General features: G+C 40.0%; 1 protein-coding gene across 3 annotated transcripts in view; it reads right to left on the bottom strand.

The window, feature by feature from the left end:
* obsl1a (obscurin like cytoskeletal adaptor 1a) overlaps positions 1–18,910 on the bottom strand; it is a 72,723-nt gene that overhangs the window by 8,870 nt on the left and 44,943 nt on the right. For all 3 annotated transcript variants that reach the window (XM_065239997.1, XM_065239998.1, XM_065239999.1), the window contains 4 exons: positions 5,068–5,343; positions 4,640–4,909; positions 2,925–3,191; positions 1,063–1,332 (listed from right to left, as the gene is read on the bottom strand). In XM_065239997.1, the coding sequence (XP_065096069.1) occupies positions 1,063–1,332; positions 2,925–3,191; positions 4,640–4,909; positions 5,068–5,343 (1,083 nt within the window). The remainder of the gene's footprint in view (positions 1–1,062; positions 1,333–2,924; positions 3,192–4,639; positions 4,910–5,067; positions 5,344–18,910) is intronic.

Raw genomic sequence — 18,910 nt, 5'->3', positions numbered from 1 at the left:
ATTGTAGAGACATGGGTCTGGGCTATTTTGACTCTTTAAACTTGTAACATATTGTATCCTAAGATTTGCCACAGCAAGCACCACTCGCATATTTTTCTTCAGAGACCTAGCGTTCTATGTTTGTCAATAAGAGAGAGACAATTGCAATGCACTGCTGAAAAAAACAGCATACCAGCAAGACCAGCATAATGTTGTGTTTTGGTGCTGGTTTGCTAGTGAACACCAGCTAAACCAGCATCCACACCAGTATTAGCACCAGCTAAACCAGCACCAATCCAGCATTAGCACCCGCTAAACCAGCATTAGCACCAGCGTCCCATGCTGGTCATACCAGCAAGACCAGCATATGTAGTGTTTTAGTGCTGGTATGCTGGTGACCACCAGCTAAACCAGCATCAAACCAGCATAGACCAGCATAATACCTATGCTGGTCCATGCTGGTTTGATGCTGTTTTTTTCAGCAGGGTGGGCAAGAACATAGATTATTTTTGTTGATTTATTTTGCATTTTTCTCATCTGAAATCGTGAGGTTTCCTCAGGTTCTTTAAACTGTTTATCCAAACTCAACTTACTTCATTCTGTGCCCTTTTTGGCTTGATCCCGGTAATTGCTGCCTGCAGCTATATTTATACCTGGATTCGTAGTGTAGATCGTTTTTTTTTTCAGTAATCTGACGGAGCTTAACTTTCACATGTCTATCATAACATGTCTGACCCATAATATACAAATGTTTAAAAATCAAGTCAGTGAGTTGTTGGTTTTACTGGTTGTTGATGGATAATAGCTGTGAATAATCACAACAAGCTTAAGCAGCCACGTCGCAGGAAAATAAGTGAACAGTGTCCCAATGTCAAGTGAGCTAGGGTCCCGAGCCAGTGCCCGAACTTGTGTACACGATATACTGATTCACGACCTTGGCAGCTAGGGAGCTGATTGAGACAGCCAATGGAATGATTTCCTTTAAATATAATTTGAAATTAAACTTTAAAACAAACCATTTTGAAAAAAGTCATGTGTGAACAAACTGATCAATGTTGAAATATATTTTAAAAATTAACTTACCCTGGACCTTGAGGCTGGCTTTAGATATGACACCCTCAGCCTCTGCAGTAATTCGGGAGGAATCCAGCAGCTGGACCTTCCGGATTATCAGAGTGTGGCAGAGGCTGTTCTGTTCTATATAGAAGCGATCATTGGATTTGATTGGATCCCCATCCATGAGCCAGACCAACTGAACGTCGTCAGGGGAGACCACACACTTAAAGGTAGCATCTTCACCCTCCATGACTGTAGTATTGCAAAGCTCTGTGAGGAATTCCACCACACGAGGCACTGTAAGAGGAAGTTACATTTACTGTACTTAGGTTACATTTATGCATTTGGCCGATGCTTTTATCCAAAGCGATTTATGATGTATTTGAACTATGCATTTTCCATCAGTATCTGGGCTCTCTGGGGATGCCACCCTCTAACCTTTGCGTTGCCAACACAGAAACACAGAATACTGCTGACACACAACGTGTGCAGGCGTGCAGATGGCACTAGGGATAAACACTGGGGAAAACTGAGGTTTAAACAGGGTTTCCGCTATGTTTGTTAAGTCTACTTAGTGGTAGCCCGCTTCTTTATTATTAATTTCTTTTAATTGTTATTTTAAATTCTCATGTATCTTTGTTTTTTATTAAGATTCAAATGTCTCTTATTTTTACGGATTTTTTTATTTATACTGTTTTTATTTCTTTGTAAAGCACATTGAAATACCATTGTGTTTGAAATTTGCTATACAAATAAACTTGCCTTGCCACCACTGCTTCAGTATTGTGTCAGAGCAGATGCAGGCTGACGCACAATAATAATCTACCGGCCACCATACCATTATGTATCCAACTTCTCACTACATGCTGTTCCGAACATGAAGATCTGGCATCGACTTTACATTCTCTTTGCTATGTGTGTGTATGTGCTCCTGTACTTTTCCCAGAAAACAATTAAAGTGCACCTATTTCATTGCAAAAATAAAATAAATTTATTACGTATTTGGTATCATACAATGTGTTCATGTGATTTATGTTTAAAAAACACATTATTTTCCACATGCAGTACATTTTTGTAGCTCCAGATATCCTGCCTTTCTCAAACACATTGATTTTGTACAAAACTCATCAATCTGAAAAGCGCTGTGTCCCTGATTGGCCAGCTAAGTACGTTGTGATTGGCCTGAATACCTCTCACGTCAGACTGAAATATGATGCTCCTTACCATGTTTGAAATATTCGCTCACAATGCAATGCTGACAGGAGTTAATTTACATTCTATCAGTCAAAGCGGGAAGAATTATGATAATGTCGGTCCTGTCAACGTCAACTTACCTACAATTCGTGTGTTTGTTGTAGTCCGTGAAAAGAAATTTAGGTTGGAAACGATAACTCGCTTCATCGTTTACCTTGGGATTTGTACCTTTTGCATATCGTTAACATGTGCTAATACACACTTACACACCAAAGAAAAGCTAAAATCGTAAATTGGACGATAGGCGCTCCTTAATTTGGGAGATAGCAACCTTCAGTATTCTACCACTGGAAAACCTGTACGGTCAACTTGGCTAGCGTGCAGCACCTCAGCCAATCAATAATGATTAGTGACATTTGTTGCAGGTGTTCAGAGTGTTTGGACAGTCAAAGTTTACATTTTACAGTTTCTTGCCAGAATGTAAGGTAACATTTTAATCTGTTCATTCTCCTTCCCTGCGTACTGCAGCATTATATGTTTTTATGGTAAGCTTGCAGGCTTCTCTAAAGCAGCTTTGGTATTCCTGACTCCAGGTCAGCTGCCACAATTGTGCTAAAAAAATCTCATCTGCGCCCCTGAATGTGTGTGTGTTGGGATCTTTAAACAAGTAAATTTTATTTGTGTTTAACACGTACATTCCACTCTTACTCTGGCGCTGGTTCGGTCATCTTTGGATTCACAAGCATATTCTCCAGCATCTTCTTTGGCTATGCGATGGATGGTTAGGCTTCTCTCTGGCCCATCAGCACGGATAGTGAAGCAACGACTGGGAATGATCTCCACTCCATCCTTCAGCCACTGGACATCTGCTTTCGACTTGCACAACTCACACCGTAGTGTGATCATACCATCTTTATGGGCCACTGTGTCAATCAGTGGCTTCACAAATTTTATGCGCATTGCTGTAAGGAACACAGGTCATATGACAAAAACACATTGCACTCAACATTAGAACATATACAAGCTCAATTATTTCTTTCCAGCAAAAACATTTCTCGCATTTGGTCCCATCCACTTACCCCAGAGCAAGCTTTAATGGCTTACTACTTAGCACTGCTTGTAATAATTTTTTGTCATAAAATAAGTATTTAATTACATTTAATGGGACTGATTCATACAATCTCAACGTTTACTAATTATCCTTTTCCAAGTAATGAACAATTCATCTTCGTCAATTCTCTTTATAACCATCTTTAGGTAAATGCATTTAATCCAAGATAAAATACACAATTTCTTGCTCTGCTGATGTTTGTGGTCGACTGGACAGCAAGATTGGTAAAGTGACCGACTTTTTTTCACTCTTCTGTCCTCCCAACTCTTTCCCAACCATTGAAGAGTTTTTCCGATAATCCATATTTCTGCTATTATCCACCAGGTGGCACTCTGCCCAACTTATAAGACACAAAAAGTATTCCCTCTGTGTATATTTCGAGGATCACTCTGAATCCGATCTCTATCAAAAATCCTTTACAAAAATTGAATTATCTCAGCTTTTTGCTAAAATTTGAGTATTTTGGAAGAAATCTACCCATATTTGAGAGGTGATAAAAAGAAGGCAGAGGGTCTGTTTTTTCATTTGATATATTGTATGTTTAGATATTTAAAGAAAAACATTTTCTGGAAGGCATTAAACTTTTGTGAAAATAATAAAAAATGCTGGCGCTGGCTGGCAACTTTTTTTTAAATGCTGGTGGGGAAAGATTTAAACATCTTAAACAAGCCTACTCAGAAAAAAGCTTTACCATTTTACTTCATTCCTCTCAAAAACGCTCAAGATGTGTTTAGTGCCAAGAGAGGTCACACTTAACACTGACGATGCCTAAAATTGGTCCTGAAAATGTAAATAAATAAAAAAATTCCTGTATTTTCTTTTGTATCTTAATAAAATAAATATGGATAAACATTAAAACTTCTAAAACAACAAGTCTGGTGGTGGTGGCCTAAGACTTTTTTACAGTACTGTATATAGCCATTCTCTACCTCTGTCCCATGACAATTTTTGCAGCATCCCTCCTCCACCCCATCACCTTACTCTCAGTTAGTACATCTATACAGGTTAAAGAGGGAGGGGTACTCTAGGTTTGGGCTAAAAATCCGAGCTCGGAGCCCTCCCCTCGGGCAGCATGTCAAATATGCTTTATCATCATATTACCCTATTGATAACGTGTTAATGCAAACTCGTGAAATCAATAAAAATACATTTTATGAGCATGTAAACTAATAAAATGTTTCTCTCTTATCATATAAGTTTCATGGAAAATACTATGAAAAAATATGACTTTTTTTGAAAGCTTAGCATATTATGTTATCATGTTGTGTTCATGCTGAAAAAAGGCCTCCAGCTACCAACCTTTGACCAGCAGACTAAAGTGCATCTCATCCGTGTTAGCATCACAAGTGTACTCTCCACTGTCAAGCCTCTTTAATGGGTCAATGGTTAAAGTGCGGGCCAGGCCCTGGCTGGCTATCAAGAAACGTTCTTCACTAACTGGAGTCCAATCTTTAAGCCACCGCACTGGGGCATTGTGTCTAGAGACCATGGCGGTCAGAGTTACAGACTCTGCTTCATAACCAGTGACTAAGTTCACCTCTTCTTTGTTGAGGAACTCAACAGGAGGCTCTGGAAGTAAGCAGAACAGTTTAGTATAGTAGCAGCTCCTTTTTAAATATAAATAACAACATGTTCATATATCAGAAATAATAGTTTTCGTAAATTGCATGTAATTAAACACAGTTCCTCTACTGTAATAATAATTAAAAGATTTATACATTTAATACCTTGGACTTTAACAACAGTTATCATTTTGTCATCAACAGCATCACATATGTATTTCCCAGAGTCAGAGAGGAGGATGTTGGATAAGGTCAGCTTGTGGAGTGTTCCATAGCTCTCAATAAGTGTCCGATCATCAGGGACCAATGGTTTGTCATTAAAAAGCCACTTAACTGCTGCGTTGGCTCGAGAAACCTCACAAGCTAAGGTAAGGTCATCTCCTAATATCATCTCCTGGTAATTATGATCCCCAGAGTTTCCAATGATCTTCACTGCAGGCTCTGGAGAGAACAGATGTTTGTGAACCTTCCACTTTCATTGTCTTTTGGTTGAAACAAAAACATATCTTCTTCTCAATGCAGGCTCATGCACACATTGTAAAAAGTAATAACTGAACCTACTTAAAAAAACTTGTAAGTATAACTAAATTGGAAAACTTGTTGATTTTACTTGATAATGCTGTGCTGTATGAACTTTTAGGTGGATAGTCAACTAATCAACTTCAGTAAGCAGTACTTTAAAAAGTACTCTGGAGCATTAAGTGTGTTGTACTACATGACTGTTCAGTGTTTAAATATTTGGTGCAAAGAAATAACACACACACACATGCACACACGCACACACACACACGTGGCTGCGTCCGAAATCACATACAGTGACAGTAGGTACTGTATTAGATGAAGTACCTACAGTACTCATCGACAGTTAAAACAGTACATTCTATATAGTATGGATATGAATATGTATGAATGAATGAATTTGGAAGTAGTACATTCGCCAAGTTGATACATCACGTGACACACATTGTCATAACAATAAGTTAGTTGTTAACTGAATTCACATTAAACTAGCGCATTTTAACCACAGGCGACAGCTGTTGAAATCTGACATTCTCTTATCTGTTGTTACTCCCAGTACATATAATGTGAAACAAGAAGAGCCTTTGTGCCCTGATTTAGTAGATGAACACTTGGAGAAAAAAGTTGCAGAAAATGAAAATCTTGAAGATTTGCAGCATTAGCTGGAAAATAATTTAGCCTCACTTTTACTAAAAATGCAGGCTATTTTACATATTTCAGATTCGCTGCACAGGAAGTTATCCAACAAATAAATCAGATCTTACTTCTTTCAGAGGCCATTTTTATCATGTTATTTAGCAAATTCTTCATAAACCAGTGGCGAAGCACTTTGGGTTGTGGCCCACCCAGTCAAAAGGCCATTTTCAAGATAAATGTGTAAATAATTTAATAATAACAAAAATAAATAATAGTACTACGAATAAATGTCTTATCACACTATAACTTTATGTATGTAATAACATTATGAATAAGTGCAAGTTTCCATGATCAGGCAGTTTCACAATTGTCAAGGGGATGCATGGCGAGACTGTTATTTCCACGTCGATAACCCAAAAGATGCATTAGGACTAGTTTTTATAGATGTTCTAAATTCTCTCAGTTTTAGACAAAATGTAACCGGGCACATGCATACCTGTAAACATACACTAGACTTAATTCTGTCACTTGGGCTAAATATTGATGAAATATCACCTCAGAGTGATGCTGTCTCAGACCATTGCTTTGTCTCGTACACTGTCAGGTTTATTCAACTTATATATATACTTCTAGATAGGATTGCTCGGTCAACACGCTACAACACGTCAACACGCAGAACAATAATTTCCACTACTAAAGACATGCATTAGATAATCGTGAAAATCTGGATATTGTAATAAAAACCCTCATTAATGTTTGTTCTAGCACGCTGGAAGCTGTTGCCCCTGTTAGATAAAACAGAATCAAAGAAAAAACACCAGCACCATGGTACAGTATGACTATCATACCGCAGCCCTTTAAAAGGCAAGTAGAAAAATGGAACGATATTTGAGAAGGACAAAGTAAAGCCTGGTTCACATGGCAGGATAATTAGGCCGATTTTAGCCTAGATTCAACCCTTTCGACAATCTTAAGGATGCTTTAATTATCGTAAAATAATCTGATCAGATAATCATGCCGTGTGTCTACTCTACTCGAAAGGACCACGGGACCGCTCCGATCTCAAATCGAGGATATCCAACATGTTGGATTTTTTTGGCCCGATTTTTCTCGTGTGTGGTGTCTCCCGGGGACAAACGAGCACGCAGCCTGTGGACTGTGATGTGTAGCCAATCAGAAAGCGAGGTGACGAGGCAGCGAGGAAGCACTGGGAAACAAAATCAAAACAGTCGGTGGCATGGCGCACCAGAAAGTCCGGTGGACGTCGGCGATGGAGGACCAACTCATTGACCTCTGGCAACACTGTGAATGTTTGTACAACGTTTCGTGTAAAGAATTTCATAACCGAAATGACAAGGAGCGGAATTGGGCAGAAATTGCTGCTGCACTTGAGATACCAGGTAATGTTTACACTACCCATCGCTAGCATGACGATAACATTCATTCATATAAATGTCTCTCCGATATGGCTCAGAGATATGGCGTGCAGCATAGAAAGATAGTGTTCAACAATACAAACAGGCTTTAAAAACCGCCAGATCTACCCATCTCAGCAAGCTTCTTGAAGAAAATAATAACCCTCTTTTCCTCTTTAGCACAGTTGCAAAATTGACTAGAAACAAAGAAAAAACAGAAACCGATATTAATGTCCAACATAATAGTCAAGGTTTGATGAACTTCTTTACTAACAAACTATGGTTATTAGAGAAAACATTAAAGCTACACAAGCAGCCACCATTTTACCCAGTACATCGAACACTAGATTACCACATGAACATCTTGGGCCCTATCTTGCACCCAGCGCAATTGACTTTTGTCAATTGACAATTGACATTGTCAGTGACGCATGTATCATTCGTATTTTGCACCGGCGCACAGCGGGTTTTTCCCTCCACAGACGCATGTCGGCAAACTAGGGAATGAACTTGCGCTCCCTGGGAGTTCAGCGCAAAAAAAGGAAGCGTGTTCCGGCGCAAACCATCCCTGATGCTATTTTGCAGTTTCAAAAAACAATTGCGCCACTGACCAGAAAAAACTAGTCTAAAGTCAGTGGCGCGTTGCGCGTTGTTCATTATGCTATTTAAAGGGGGCATGGTTGACCATAATGTATAGCATGCACAACGCGCACACACTTTGCTTATCTAATCTACACAGATGCAACAGTTATTTTTGCAAATCATAAATTGTTACAATAAAAAATATTAACACATGAGATAAGGGAAATCATTGTGGTGAGCATTGTGGCGATAGTTTTTATTTATTTTGTGTGGCTGCGTTGAAAAATTATCATGCAAATAACGATTAAAATAAAGTTTGTTGTGTGGCTGTATTATGTTTATTTTATGTAAATAATAATTAAAATGTTTTCATAAGAAACCTTAATGTATGTTAACTTGATTTGTAAGTGTACTTTGGGGTTGGACTGCTTGCGTTTCTTGGCTTTCAGCGGTGAGGGTGGACGCAGCGACTTCCTTTGCTGGCGTCAGATCCTGTGTAGAGGCAGATCCACGTCCCGTTACACGGCGTGCCCGATTTATGCTGGCACGTTTGGGATTCCCCCGTCTCCTGACATCATTGTAGCGCTTGCGGCGCAACGTCCTGGGGATGCCAGCTGATGAGACAATTGTGGCTATTACCTCCCACGCCTGTTTAACCGACGCTGATTTGGCCGGGTTTCTCCCATCCCCATACAAAACAACTTCTCTGTCTTTGACTGCTCTTACAAGAACGTCAGTCTCCTCGGCTGTGAACCACTCCTGGCGTGCGCCTGGTACATCCGTCATAATAATAGCAACCCGCCATGGAACTTGCACACTTGCGTTTAAAGGTAATGTTGGATGACGTTCTAATTTGTTTATTTGATGTTACGCCCAAACCACACCTATGAATAATGAACCTACTTCAGACCAACCCCTTATTGATTTGCGCCAGGCGCAAGAGTTATTTCTCCCGCCGGGAAACTAGCAACAACGCCCAAGATCCGCCCACAAAGTCACTTGTGCTTTGCGCTTCGCACTTGCCTTTCAGATTGTTAAAAAAGCGCCCCTTGAGTCATTTAAAGCTGCTACAATAGAAGAGCTCTCAAAAAGTTCGCTTAGAGTCACTCCGCCCATGTAGCAGTGCTTCGTCTTCTGAGAATATAGTCCCCAGTATCTATACTGTTAAACGATTGCTGTGTCTCATATGACCTTGTTATTTGACTATACAATTCACATCATATAAATATGAAAAAGTTGGCGTTATTTTGTTATTTATAGGGAACAGTATGCTAGCTGTAGCCATTTACCTTCAGTCTTTGTGCTAAGCTAAGCTAATGGTGGGTGAGTCGGAGATGAAAAGGGTATGTATGGAATTATCTAACTCTGGGGGATATGGTGAATAAGCTTAATTCCCAAAATGTGGCCGTGTACCTTTAATATTTAATAATAAAAGATAATGAATTTCAAACTGAACCAATCATATTAATGTATATGCATATACATAAATTGATATAATACGTAGAAGTATTTTATACTTCACACAGAAATAGTTAGATCATCCAATAATAGTTTTCTTTATTTAATCATAAAAGATAATGAATTTCAAACTGAAGTTACTAAACCAATCATATTTTTAATAATATCGACCAATCGGACTCCTTCACGCGACTGACTGTCACTGCCTGCACTTTCAACTGTCCTTGCACTGCTGCAACTGTCACTCTCTTAAACTACTCTATAAAAGAAAAAGGGGACAAAATGGTCCTATTGTCTTTGTGCATATAGATGAATTAGATAAATGAATAGAAACAATACAACTTTAAATTCACACTTCAGCTATAGCCTACCGAGGTTGTTGAGGCTCGACGTCAGCATATTTTGCGTAGGTTTTAACTGCCAGAACTCGTGTGCCTTATCAGTGCATATCTTAATGCATGCCTACAGTATATATATATACCTGCTGCAGACGCGTCAAAGGGTTTATGACAAAAGAGACCTTGCGTTTGCCAGATACTCGCATAATCACATGCGTAATCAGAGTTTAGTGTAAAGGAAGTGTCTAGTGTGTATTTTGGGAACGTATGCGACTCTTTATCATAAACGGTTTTGACGCGTGTGCACCAGGCACTTATTTTGACAAAACACGTGATGCACACATGATCTCTCGACACGTAGGACACATATTTTGGAAAAGGGAATTATTTTGAATTAGCGCATCCTCGGAAGAGCAGTCACGAGCCGCCACTGCTGCAAAATGATTAAACCTCCTCACTCATGTTTTATCAGACAATAACTACTCAAGATTTTGCTTCAATATAATTTTTGGGACAATTAGAGTGGGATTCAGGATTAAGATTTTGCTTCAGTATAATTTTCGGGACAATTAGAGTGGGATTCAGGATTCGGGACAGCAGCTTAGATTTTGGGACTGTCACAAATTTTTCAGGACATCTGGTAACCCTATACCTAGTAATAAATATCTTTAACTCATTGCTAGAACTAGGACAAGTTTCAACAGCTTTCAAACTGGCAGTTATTCAACCGCTATACAAAAAACTGCACCTCAACCAAGAAGATCTTTATAATTTTAGACTCAAATCTCAAATCTCCCTTTTCTTTCTAAAATGTTAGAAAAAGTAGTGGCAACCCAGCTATGCGCATTCTTAGTGAATAATAATACATATAAAAAGTTCCAATCAGGATTCAGGCCCCACCATAGCACAGAGACAGCACTGCTTAAAGTCACAAATGACCTCATTTTAACATGCAGTCGTGGTGAAATCTCAATTCTTATATTACCAGACCTTAGTGCAGCATTTGACACAATAGATCACACAATCTTACTCGATAGACTAGAAAACTATGTTGGCATCAGTGGTCAGGTGTTAGCATGGTTTAAATCGTATCTAACCAATCACTATCACGTTGTTTATGCAAACGAGGAAGAGTCGTATCATACCCCAGTTAAATACGGCATACCGCAGGGATCGGTTCTAGGTCCTGTCCTGTTCACGTTAAACATGTTACCTCTAGGAGACGCCATATGCTGTCTGCATCAGATGCAGAGAAGCGAATCCACGCTTTTATGACCTCAAGATTAGATTATTGTAACTCGCTACTCGGGGGAGGTCACGCAAATCAGGTAAATACACTTACTCGATCTAAGAAGTATGACCCCTACACCAAAATTTCTCCCATCTGATTGGCTGATTAGAAATTTGCGTTAATAAGCAGTTGGACAGGTGTACCTAATAAAGTGGCCGGTGGGTGTATATTATGTTTTCATCCCCAAAAAATTGTAAAAAATCGTACCTATTATATAATCTATCTTGTATAGAATCAGCTATGTCTGGCTCTCTCCCAAGGGTTTTCCACTCCCAGGACTTTTCGCCCACAGGGTTTTTCATCTAGGGTTTTTTATGGAAGATGAGAAATGTGTAAAGGATAAAAAAACATAACACTTATTACAATATGCTAACTGTAACACTGGATATAACTTCTTGTATATGTAGTTTAAAAAAGGGAAAATGCTACCTGCAACAAATCAATTACATCCTAACTAGTAGTTGTATTTGCTAACCGCTGAAAGATCAGCTTGGGGAATCTCTATAGCTAATTTTAAAGATGTCTATATTTTGCTTATACGATGCACTGTGTAGTTTATTTTTTTTAATGCAAGTTACACACCTTTTCTATTTATTTGTTTAAATATTATGTATGCAAGTTGCCTTTACATGCTTTTCAGTTGTTAAAGAAGTCTATACTTTGCAGTTAAAGGGGAAGGGGATTGTTTATTTTAAGTTGTTTGTAAAATTTGTACAATATAAAAATTGTGTATTTTGACATGAGGTAATGCAACTGTAATGCATTTTGATTCCTTCACTTTATCAGAATCATAGTGTAATTTTATAATTCATTATAAAATGAATTATATTTTGAATTGTAATTTTTACAAATTAACTTATCTGGAATTACTGCGGTTATTCCTCTCTGTCAGTAAAAAAGTGGTTAACAACCATTCATGCATGAAAAAAATATTGTCATATACCATAAATCTTTTTACAATTTTGAATCTTTTTTCACAATTTTGAAAAAAAACTTGATACATTTTTTGGTCAAAGCACTAGTAGCTCGACTGTTGGATCATTCCACACGGGCCAGCCTTTGCTCCCCACATGCATCAATGAGCCTTGGTCCCCCATTACCCTGTCGGCCATTACCACTTTTGCTTTCTTGGACCACTTTAAATAGTTACTGACCACTGCACACAGGATACACCCCACAAGAACTGCAGTTTTGGAGATGCTCTGACCCAGTCGTCAGAATTTGGCCCTTGTACAAGTTACTCAGATCCTTACGGTTGCCAATTTTTAACACATGAACTTTGAGGTCAAGTGAGTTGGGAAGCAAAAGTGGTAAACCGGAGATAGAGTCATGGGCAACCAAGGCTCATTGGTGCACGTGGGGAGCAAAGGCTGGCCCGTGTGGTCCGATCCAACAGATGAGCCACTGCAGCTGAAATTTCTGAAAAAGTGAATGCTGGTTCTGATAGAAAGGTCTAGTGGAGTCCATGCCTCGACACGTCAAGGATGTTTTGGTGGCAAAAGGGTGACCTACATAATGTTATGGCTGGTATGTAGCAGTAACCAACCAAACATTATATGTGTGAAAATTAATGATATCTATTTTATGCCAAAAATAATTAGGTTATTATGTAAAGATAATATTCCAAGATGATATTTTATAAATTTATTTTATAATTTCAAAGATTTGTGTCATGATTCTGCCCTCTTGTTCTTGTTTTTCTCTAGTCTTGAAGCAGGATCATGACAGACCCATGTTTTGTGTGGAAGCACACAGGCATTGTTCAATTTCAGTGTGCTGTTTTGTTTCCTTGGCTGTTTCTCAATTCTAAGAACGCAAAAAACGTACTTGCGTTCTCGTGGAGACTGGTCTTGCCAGGCGACATTGGAAGAACAAACTCAGAAGGTTGCGAGAACACAGAACGCACTTTTGAGAACTGAGATGTGTGCGATCTGGTAACACTTTATTTCGATAGTCCACTTTAGACAATTTACTGATTATAAGTAACTTTGCAACTACTTATCAACTACCAATCTTTAGATAATTAGTAAACTGTCTGCTTAATATCTACTAACACTTTATTGTGATGATATCTCAACAGACATTCAACTGTCTAGAAGTATCTTTGCATGTGCATGTCAACTTATTCCACTAACCCAAACCTCTTCCCTAACCCCAACCCTTACAGTCTACTAATACACTAATGACAGTTAGTTGACGTATAGTTGCAAATTATTGAAAGTTAGTTGACATGTAGTTGCAAAGTTATTTATAGTTAGTAGAATGTCTAAAGTGGACTATCAAAATAAAGTGTAACCTGCGATCTTCCTGCTGGTCACGTGACCTCCCCAGATTTCAATGCGCAATCTGCACTCGATGCATCCTCGATATCAAGAACACATCCGGGTATTTTCACGCATCCTCTGTACTTGCGTACTTCAGAATTGGAATTGAACTTCGACTGTTAATGATGACGTAGAGCGAGGACACAAGGACGCAAGATCGCTGAAGAACGCATATTGAGAAACAGCCCTTGTCTTGCTTCCTGACCCCGCCCCCTTGTCTCCTCCCTAATCACCTTGTTATTGTTTAATTCATGTCACCAGGTTTTAGTTAATGGAAGCAGGGCGGTTGAGCAACGACTGGACTGTGAATGAGCAGATGGCAGAAGGAAGTGACGAGTCAGGAAGTGAGATGACATTTGAAGAGGGCGGCGGGAATGATAGGAGCATTTGGAATGTTGTACGGTCGAGGAAACGGAAAAAAAAGGATAATTTAGCACGTAAAATAGATGAAACGGACAGTGACCAAAGTGAGATAATAGCATCAGGACAGGAAGAGGAATATAAAGTGTTCATGAAATTATCTCAAGAAGGAGCATCGTTCGGTGAGTGGAATCTGATTCATTTAACCAAATCAATAAACAAGTTACTAGGTGAAGTCAAGAGTGCTAAGGTACTTAAAAATGGATCATTACTGATTGTTTGCAGAGATTTATTACAGCATGGTAAAGCCATGAAAGTGAATAAAATAGATGGAAAGGGCATCAAGTGCTCGGTGGCAAAATATAAGAAATTAATTAGAGGAGTCATATCAGGAATACCTACAGTGGTTTCAGAAGAACAAATTAAAGATAATGCTAAAGGGGCAAAAGTACTGGAAGTGAAACGTCTTAAAACAAAGTGGAAAGGAGAGTTATGTAACAGCTTGTCTGTGATGATCAGGTTTGATGAGGGTAAACTGCCAAGTAAGGTGTTTATAGGGTACATATTCTATGAAGTTAGGCCATATATCCCCCCACCACTGAGATGTTTTAAATGCCAAAAGTTTGGCCATGTGGCAGCAATATGTAGGGGCAAACAGAGGTGCGGTAGATGTGCAGAGGAGCATGAGTATGGCAAGTGTGGAGATGGGGTAAAACTTAAATGTTGTAAGTGTGGAGGGTAGCATAGCTCGGCCTACCGCGGCTGTGAAGCCAGTAAGAGGGCAATGGAAGTGCAACGAGTAAAAGAAATACAAGGAGTAACATATGCTGAGGCAGTGAAGAAAGTATCTAGGGAAAAAGATGACAATAAATCAAGAAATAAAGAAAATAGAGATAAACATACTGAGAGTTGTGAACAGAATGTAACAAAGCAAGATGTGCTTACAGTGAAAAAGAAGGAGTTTGTATATTTATGGTTGAGGTAATCAACTGTTCAGCACAGACAAACAAGAAAACAGAAAAAATCAAAATAATAATAAAAGCAGCAGAAAAATATCTTGGCATTGATGGACTTAGTTGTGAAGTTGTGGAAGGAATGATAACTGCAGGAAGCTCTCAGTCATGGGCGGGTTGTTCTTCTTGACTTTAGTTATACTACAGTGGACTGCTAGAAGTCTTGTAGCTAATGGGCAAGAATTTAAAAAGTGGGTAACAAATTTATTAGAAAAACCTCATGTTATATGTGTACAAGAAACATGGTTGAAAACACAATTAGATTTTGTAATATATGGATACACTGCAATTAGAAAAGATAGGGCAACAGGCATAGGAGGAGGAGTGGCAATGTTTGTAAAGAATGAGGTAAGGTATAGTTTGTTAGTTAAAGGGAAAGAACATGAATCTATTGTAGTCAAAATATGGAATGGAAAAGACAGTGTAGTGGTGGTTAATTTTTATAACCCCTGTAATAGACTAACTATAGAATCATTAAATGAAGTATGTGGATTATCACAGGGAGAACTGGTATGGTGTGGGGATTTTAATGCACACAGTACATTATGGGGGAGTGAAACCACAAATATTAATGGATTGGTAGTAGAGGAATTTGTAGACAGTAAAAACCTGGTGTGTATTAATGATGTGAGGGGTACACGATATAATATTACACATAACACAGAAAGTGCTATAGACCTTACGTAAGTGTCACCGGGAAATGCAGGAATTAGCACATGGGAAGTATAGTTACCAGGATTGGAGTGGAAGTACAAGAGGATAATGAAATGAAAATCTCTAAATGGAAGTTAAATAAAGCCAACTAGCAGATATTTCAAGAGGCAGTTGATGTTAATTTTATGGATGTTTTGAAGGAACAAATAAATGATGTGGAGGAAATTAGTAGGAAAGTGGTTTCAGCAATTATTCAAGCAGCTGAAGGGTCAATACCAAAAAGTGCAGGAAATAAACGAAGGAAAAGTGTGCCGTGGTGGGATGATAATTGCAATATAGCAATTAAAAAGAGAAATAAAGCTTTTAGACATCTGAAAGCTTATCATATGTTAGAGACAATAATCACATATAAAAGGGGACAAGCATATGTTAGGAGAACTATGAGAACAGCCAAACGTGAATACTGGAGACAGTTTTGCAACAAAATTGGGAGTGAAACACAGTTATCTGATATATGGAAAGTTATTAAGAAAATGAATGGAATAAGATGCTATTTGGAAATGCCGGTGCTATGTAATGATAATAAAAATGCGATAACTAATGCAGAGAAAGCAGAGATTCTAGCAGAGACATTTGTCAAGATTCACAGTAATGACAAATTATCGGTAATTGCTAAACAGTGTAGAGGCCAAACATTGGCTCAAAATCCTCAGATAGTGGAAGTGAACACAATATCAGAGGGAGAGTTAGACCAGCCATTTACTTTGGTTGGGTTGAAAAGAGCTATTTCAAATGCTAGACAAACAGCGCCAGGAAAAGACGGAATATGTTATGATATGTTACGACATATGAGAGATACCACACTTGGGATAATACTGGGATTATTTAATATGATATGGTATGATGGGAAAGTCCCGTTAGCTTGGAAGCAGTCTGTGATAGTTCCAATACTAAAACCTGGGAAAAATTCATCAGATCCATCTAGTTACAGACCTATAGCATTGACATCACAATTAGGGAAAACTATGGAGAGAATGGTCACAGATAGATTAGAATATTATATAGAAAGTAAAAATCTTTTCTCACAATATCAGTCTGGGTTTCGTAAGGGAAGAGGAACAATGGATTCTATATTACGGTTAGAATCAGAAGTTAGGAAAGCTCAGACTAATAAAGAAAGTGTAATTGCTGTTTTCTTTGATGTGGAGAAGGCCTATGATATGCTATGGAGAGCTGGTCTGCTTATTAAGTTCAGTAAATTAGGAATAAAGGGCAAAGTGTATAATTGGGTTCTAGACTTCTTGAGCAAAAGAACGTCTCGGTTACGGATGTAACCCTCGTTCCCTGAAGGAGGGAACGGAGACGTCACGTCGTGACCGACGAATTGGGAACTCGCTTAGAGAGACCAATCTGCTTCGTATACTACTAAAACGCCAATGAACTTGGCATTGAGATATTTGCATAATGCTGGCGCCGCCCCGCCAGGTGCCTTTATAAGCAGCAGGTGCAAATAGGGAAATTAGCTTCTTTTCGCTGAGAAAGCCGGGAAAATGTGACCGGTCGATAAACAGCAGGGAGCAGCCCTGTGGTGACGGGACATGACGTCTCCGTTCCCTCCTTCAGGGAACGAGGGTTACATCCGTAACCGAGACGTTCCCTTTCAGTCGGTCACTACGACGTCACGTCGTGACCGACGAATTGGGAATCCCTACCAAAACGCCACTAGGGGCTGACCTCTTCCAGTGTCTGCGTAAAGCCCTCCGGTTCCACTTAAGGAGGAGGAGATAGGTTTTAAGGCAGAAGGCCGGGCACTAGATGTTCCAAAACCCCACAGTAGTGCCAGCGACTGGGAAGCGCCCTATCTGAGCGGTATAGGAACGCTGCGGAAGCCACCACCCTGCTAAGGGCTAATGTTGGGCGAAAGTCAACCGTAGTTGAGGAATAAGACAGCCGTGGCTGTGTAAGCAAAGCAGAGCTCTGCTAAGAGAAACGTGGGCTGGTAGGATTAATCCCACGGAAAAATACTCACAAAGGAACCCGGTGGGACACAATGTGGAGCCTGAGCCAGACACGTAGGTTCGCGAGGATACAGCTAGTGAAAGGCTGACAGCCAATGCTCCGCAACAAAGGCTGCCAAGGCAGCGGGGGAAGAGCAATTCAAACCATTACGCATTTTTGCTCTGATGGCCTTCCATACTGAAACTCAATTTGGAGCCTCAGTCGGAGGCTGCAAGCCGACTTGCGAGTCTGCTCTCCGTGCCCTCCCTGGAGAGGAAAGAACACGAGAGGAACAGGCTCGATACGAACATTGTAAAATCTAATGAACGTATTAGGTGTCGCCCAACCAGCAGCTCTACAGATGTCTGTTAGCGAGGAACCATGAGCGATAGCTCAAAATGAGGCAACACTCCGTGTGGAGTGCGCTCTCAAATTAAGGGCAAGAAATACCCTGAAGATTATAAGCCAGGGCGATAGTATCAACTATCCAATGAGACATCCTCTGCTTAGTGACAGCTTTCCCTTTCTGCTGGCCACCATAACAAACAAAGAGCTGGTCTGAGGTCCTGAGGCTTTGCGTGCGAACCACGTAGAGTCGCAGTGCGCGTACGGGGCACAACAAAGCCATGGTTGGGTCTGCGTCCCTCCTCAGCGCTTGCAAGCTCACCACCTTATCTCTGAAGGGAGTGGTGGGAACTTTGGGCACGTAGCCTGGTCTGGGTCTCAATGTTACACTCGAGACAGCAGGGCCAAACTAAAGGCACGAATCGTCAACAGAGAATGCATGTAAATCCCCTACTCTCTTCATGGAGGCCAATGCTAGCAGGGTCAGAGTTTTCATTGATAAAAAACTTCAGACTCGCAGACTGCAAAGGCTAAAATAGGAGACCTGAAGGCTTCAGCACCATGGACAGGTCTCTGGAGGAAAGAGGGAGGGCGCGAGGGGTTTAGCCTCTGAGCGCCTCTTAAAATGTAATAATTAAATCATGCTGGCCAACTGATCTGCCGTTGATAAGTGAGTGATGAGCAGAAATAGCGGCGATATCAACTTTAATGGCGGAGGGACAGCCTACCATCTAACCTATGTTAAAGATATAAAAGCACAATGTTAATGGGCATTCTCTGGGGTCCTCGCGTTGCGAAGAGCACCGGGTGACGAAAAAGGTTTCATTAAGCGCGTAAGCCCGTCTTGTGGACGGTGCTCGAACCGCGTCAATGGTGTTAGATACCGCTTGCGATAAATCACCTAAACCCTGCGCGCGCTCAACGACCATACATGGAGATCGCACAGGTCGGGCGCGAGTGCCAATGTGCCGCTTCCTTGAGAAAGAAAGTCCTTCCTCAGGGGAATCCGCCAGGGAGGGCTGTCGCGAGGAGCATTAACTATGAAAACCAATACTTGGTCATCCAGTACGGACGA

This window comes from Paramisgurnus dabryanus, chromosome 7 (genome assembly GCF_030506205.2).
Source record: "Paramisgurnus dabryanus chromosome 7, PD_genome_1.1, whole genome shotgun sequence".
NCBI classification, from domain to species: domain Eukaryota; kingdom Metazoa; phylum Chordata; class Actinopteri; order Cypriniformes; family Cobitidae; genus Paramisgurnus; species Paramisgurnus dabryanus.
The sequence above is the reverse complement of the archived record's forward strand: the minus strand, read 5'-3'. Positions and strand labels throughout refer to the sequence as shown.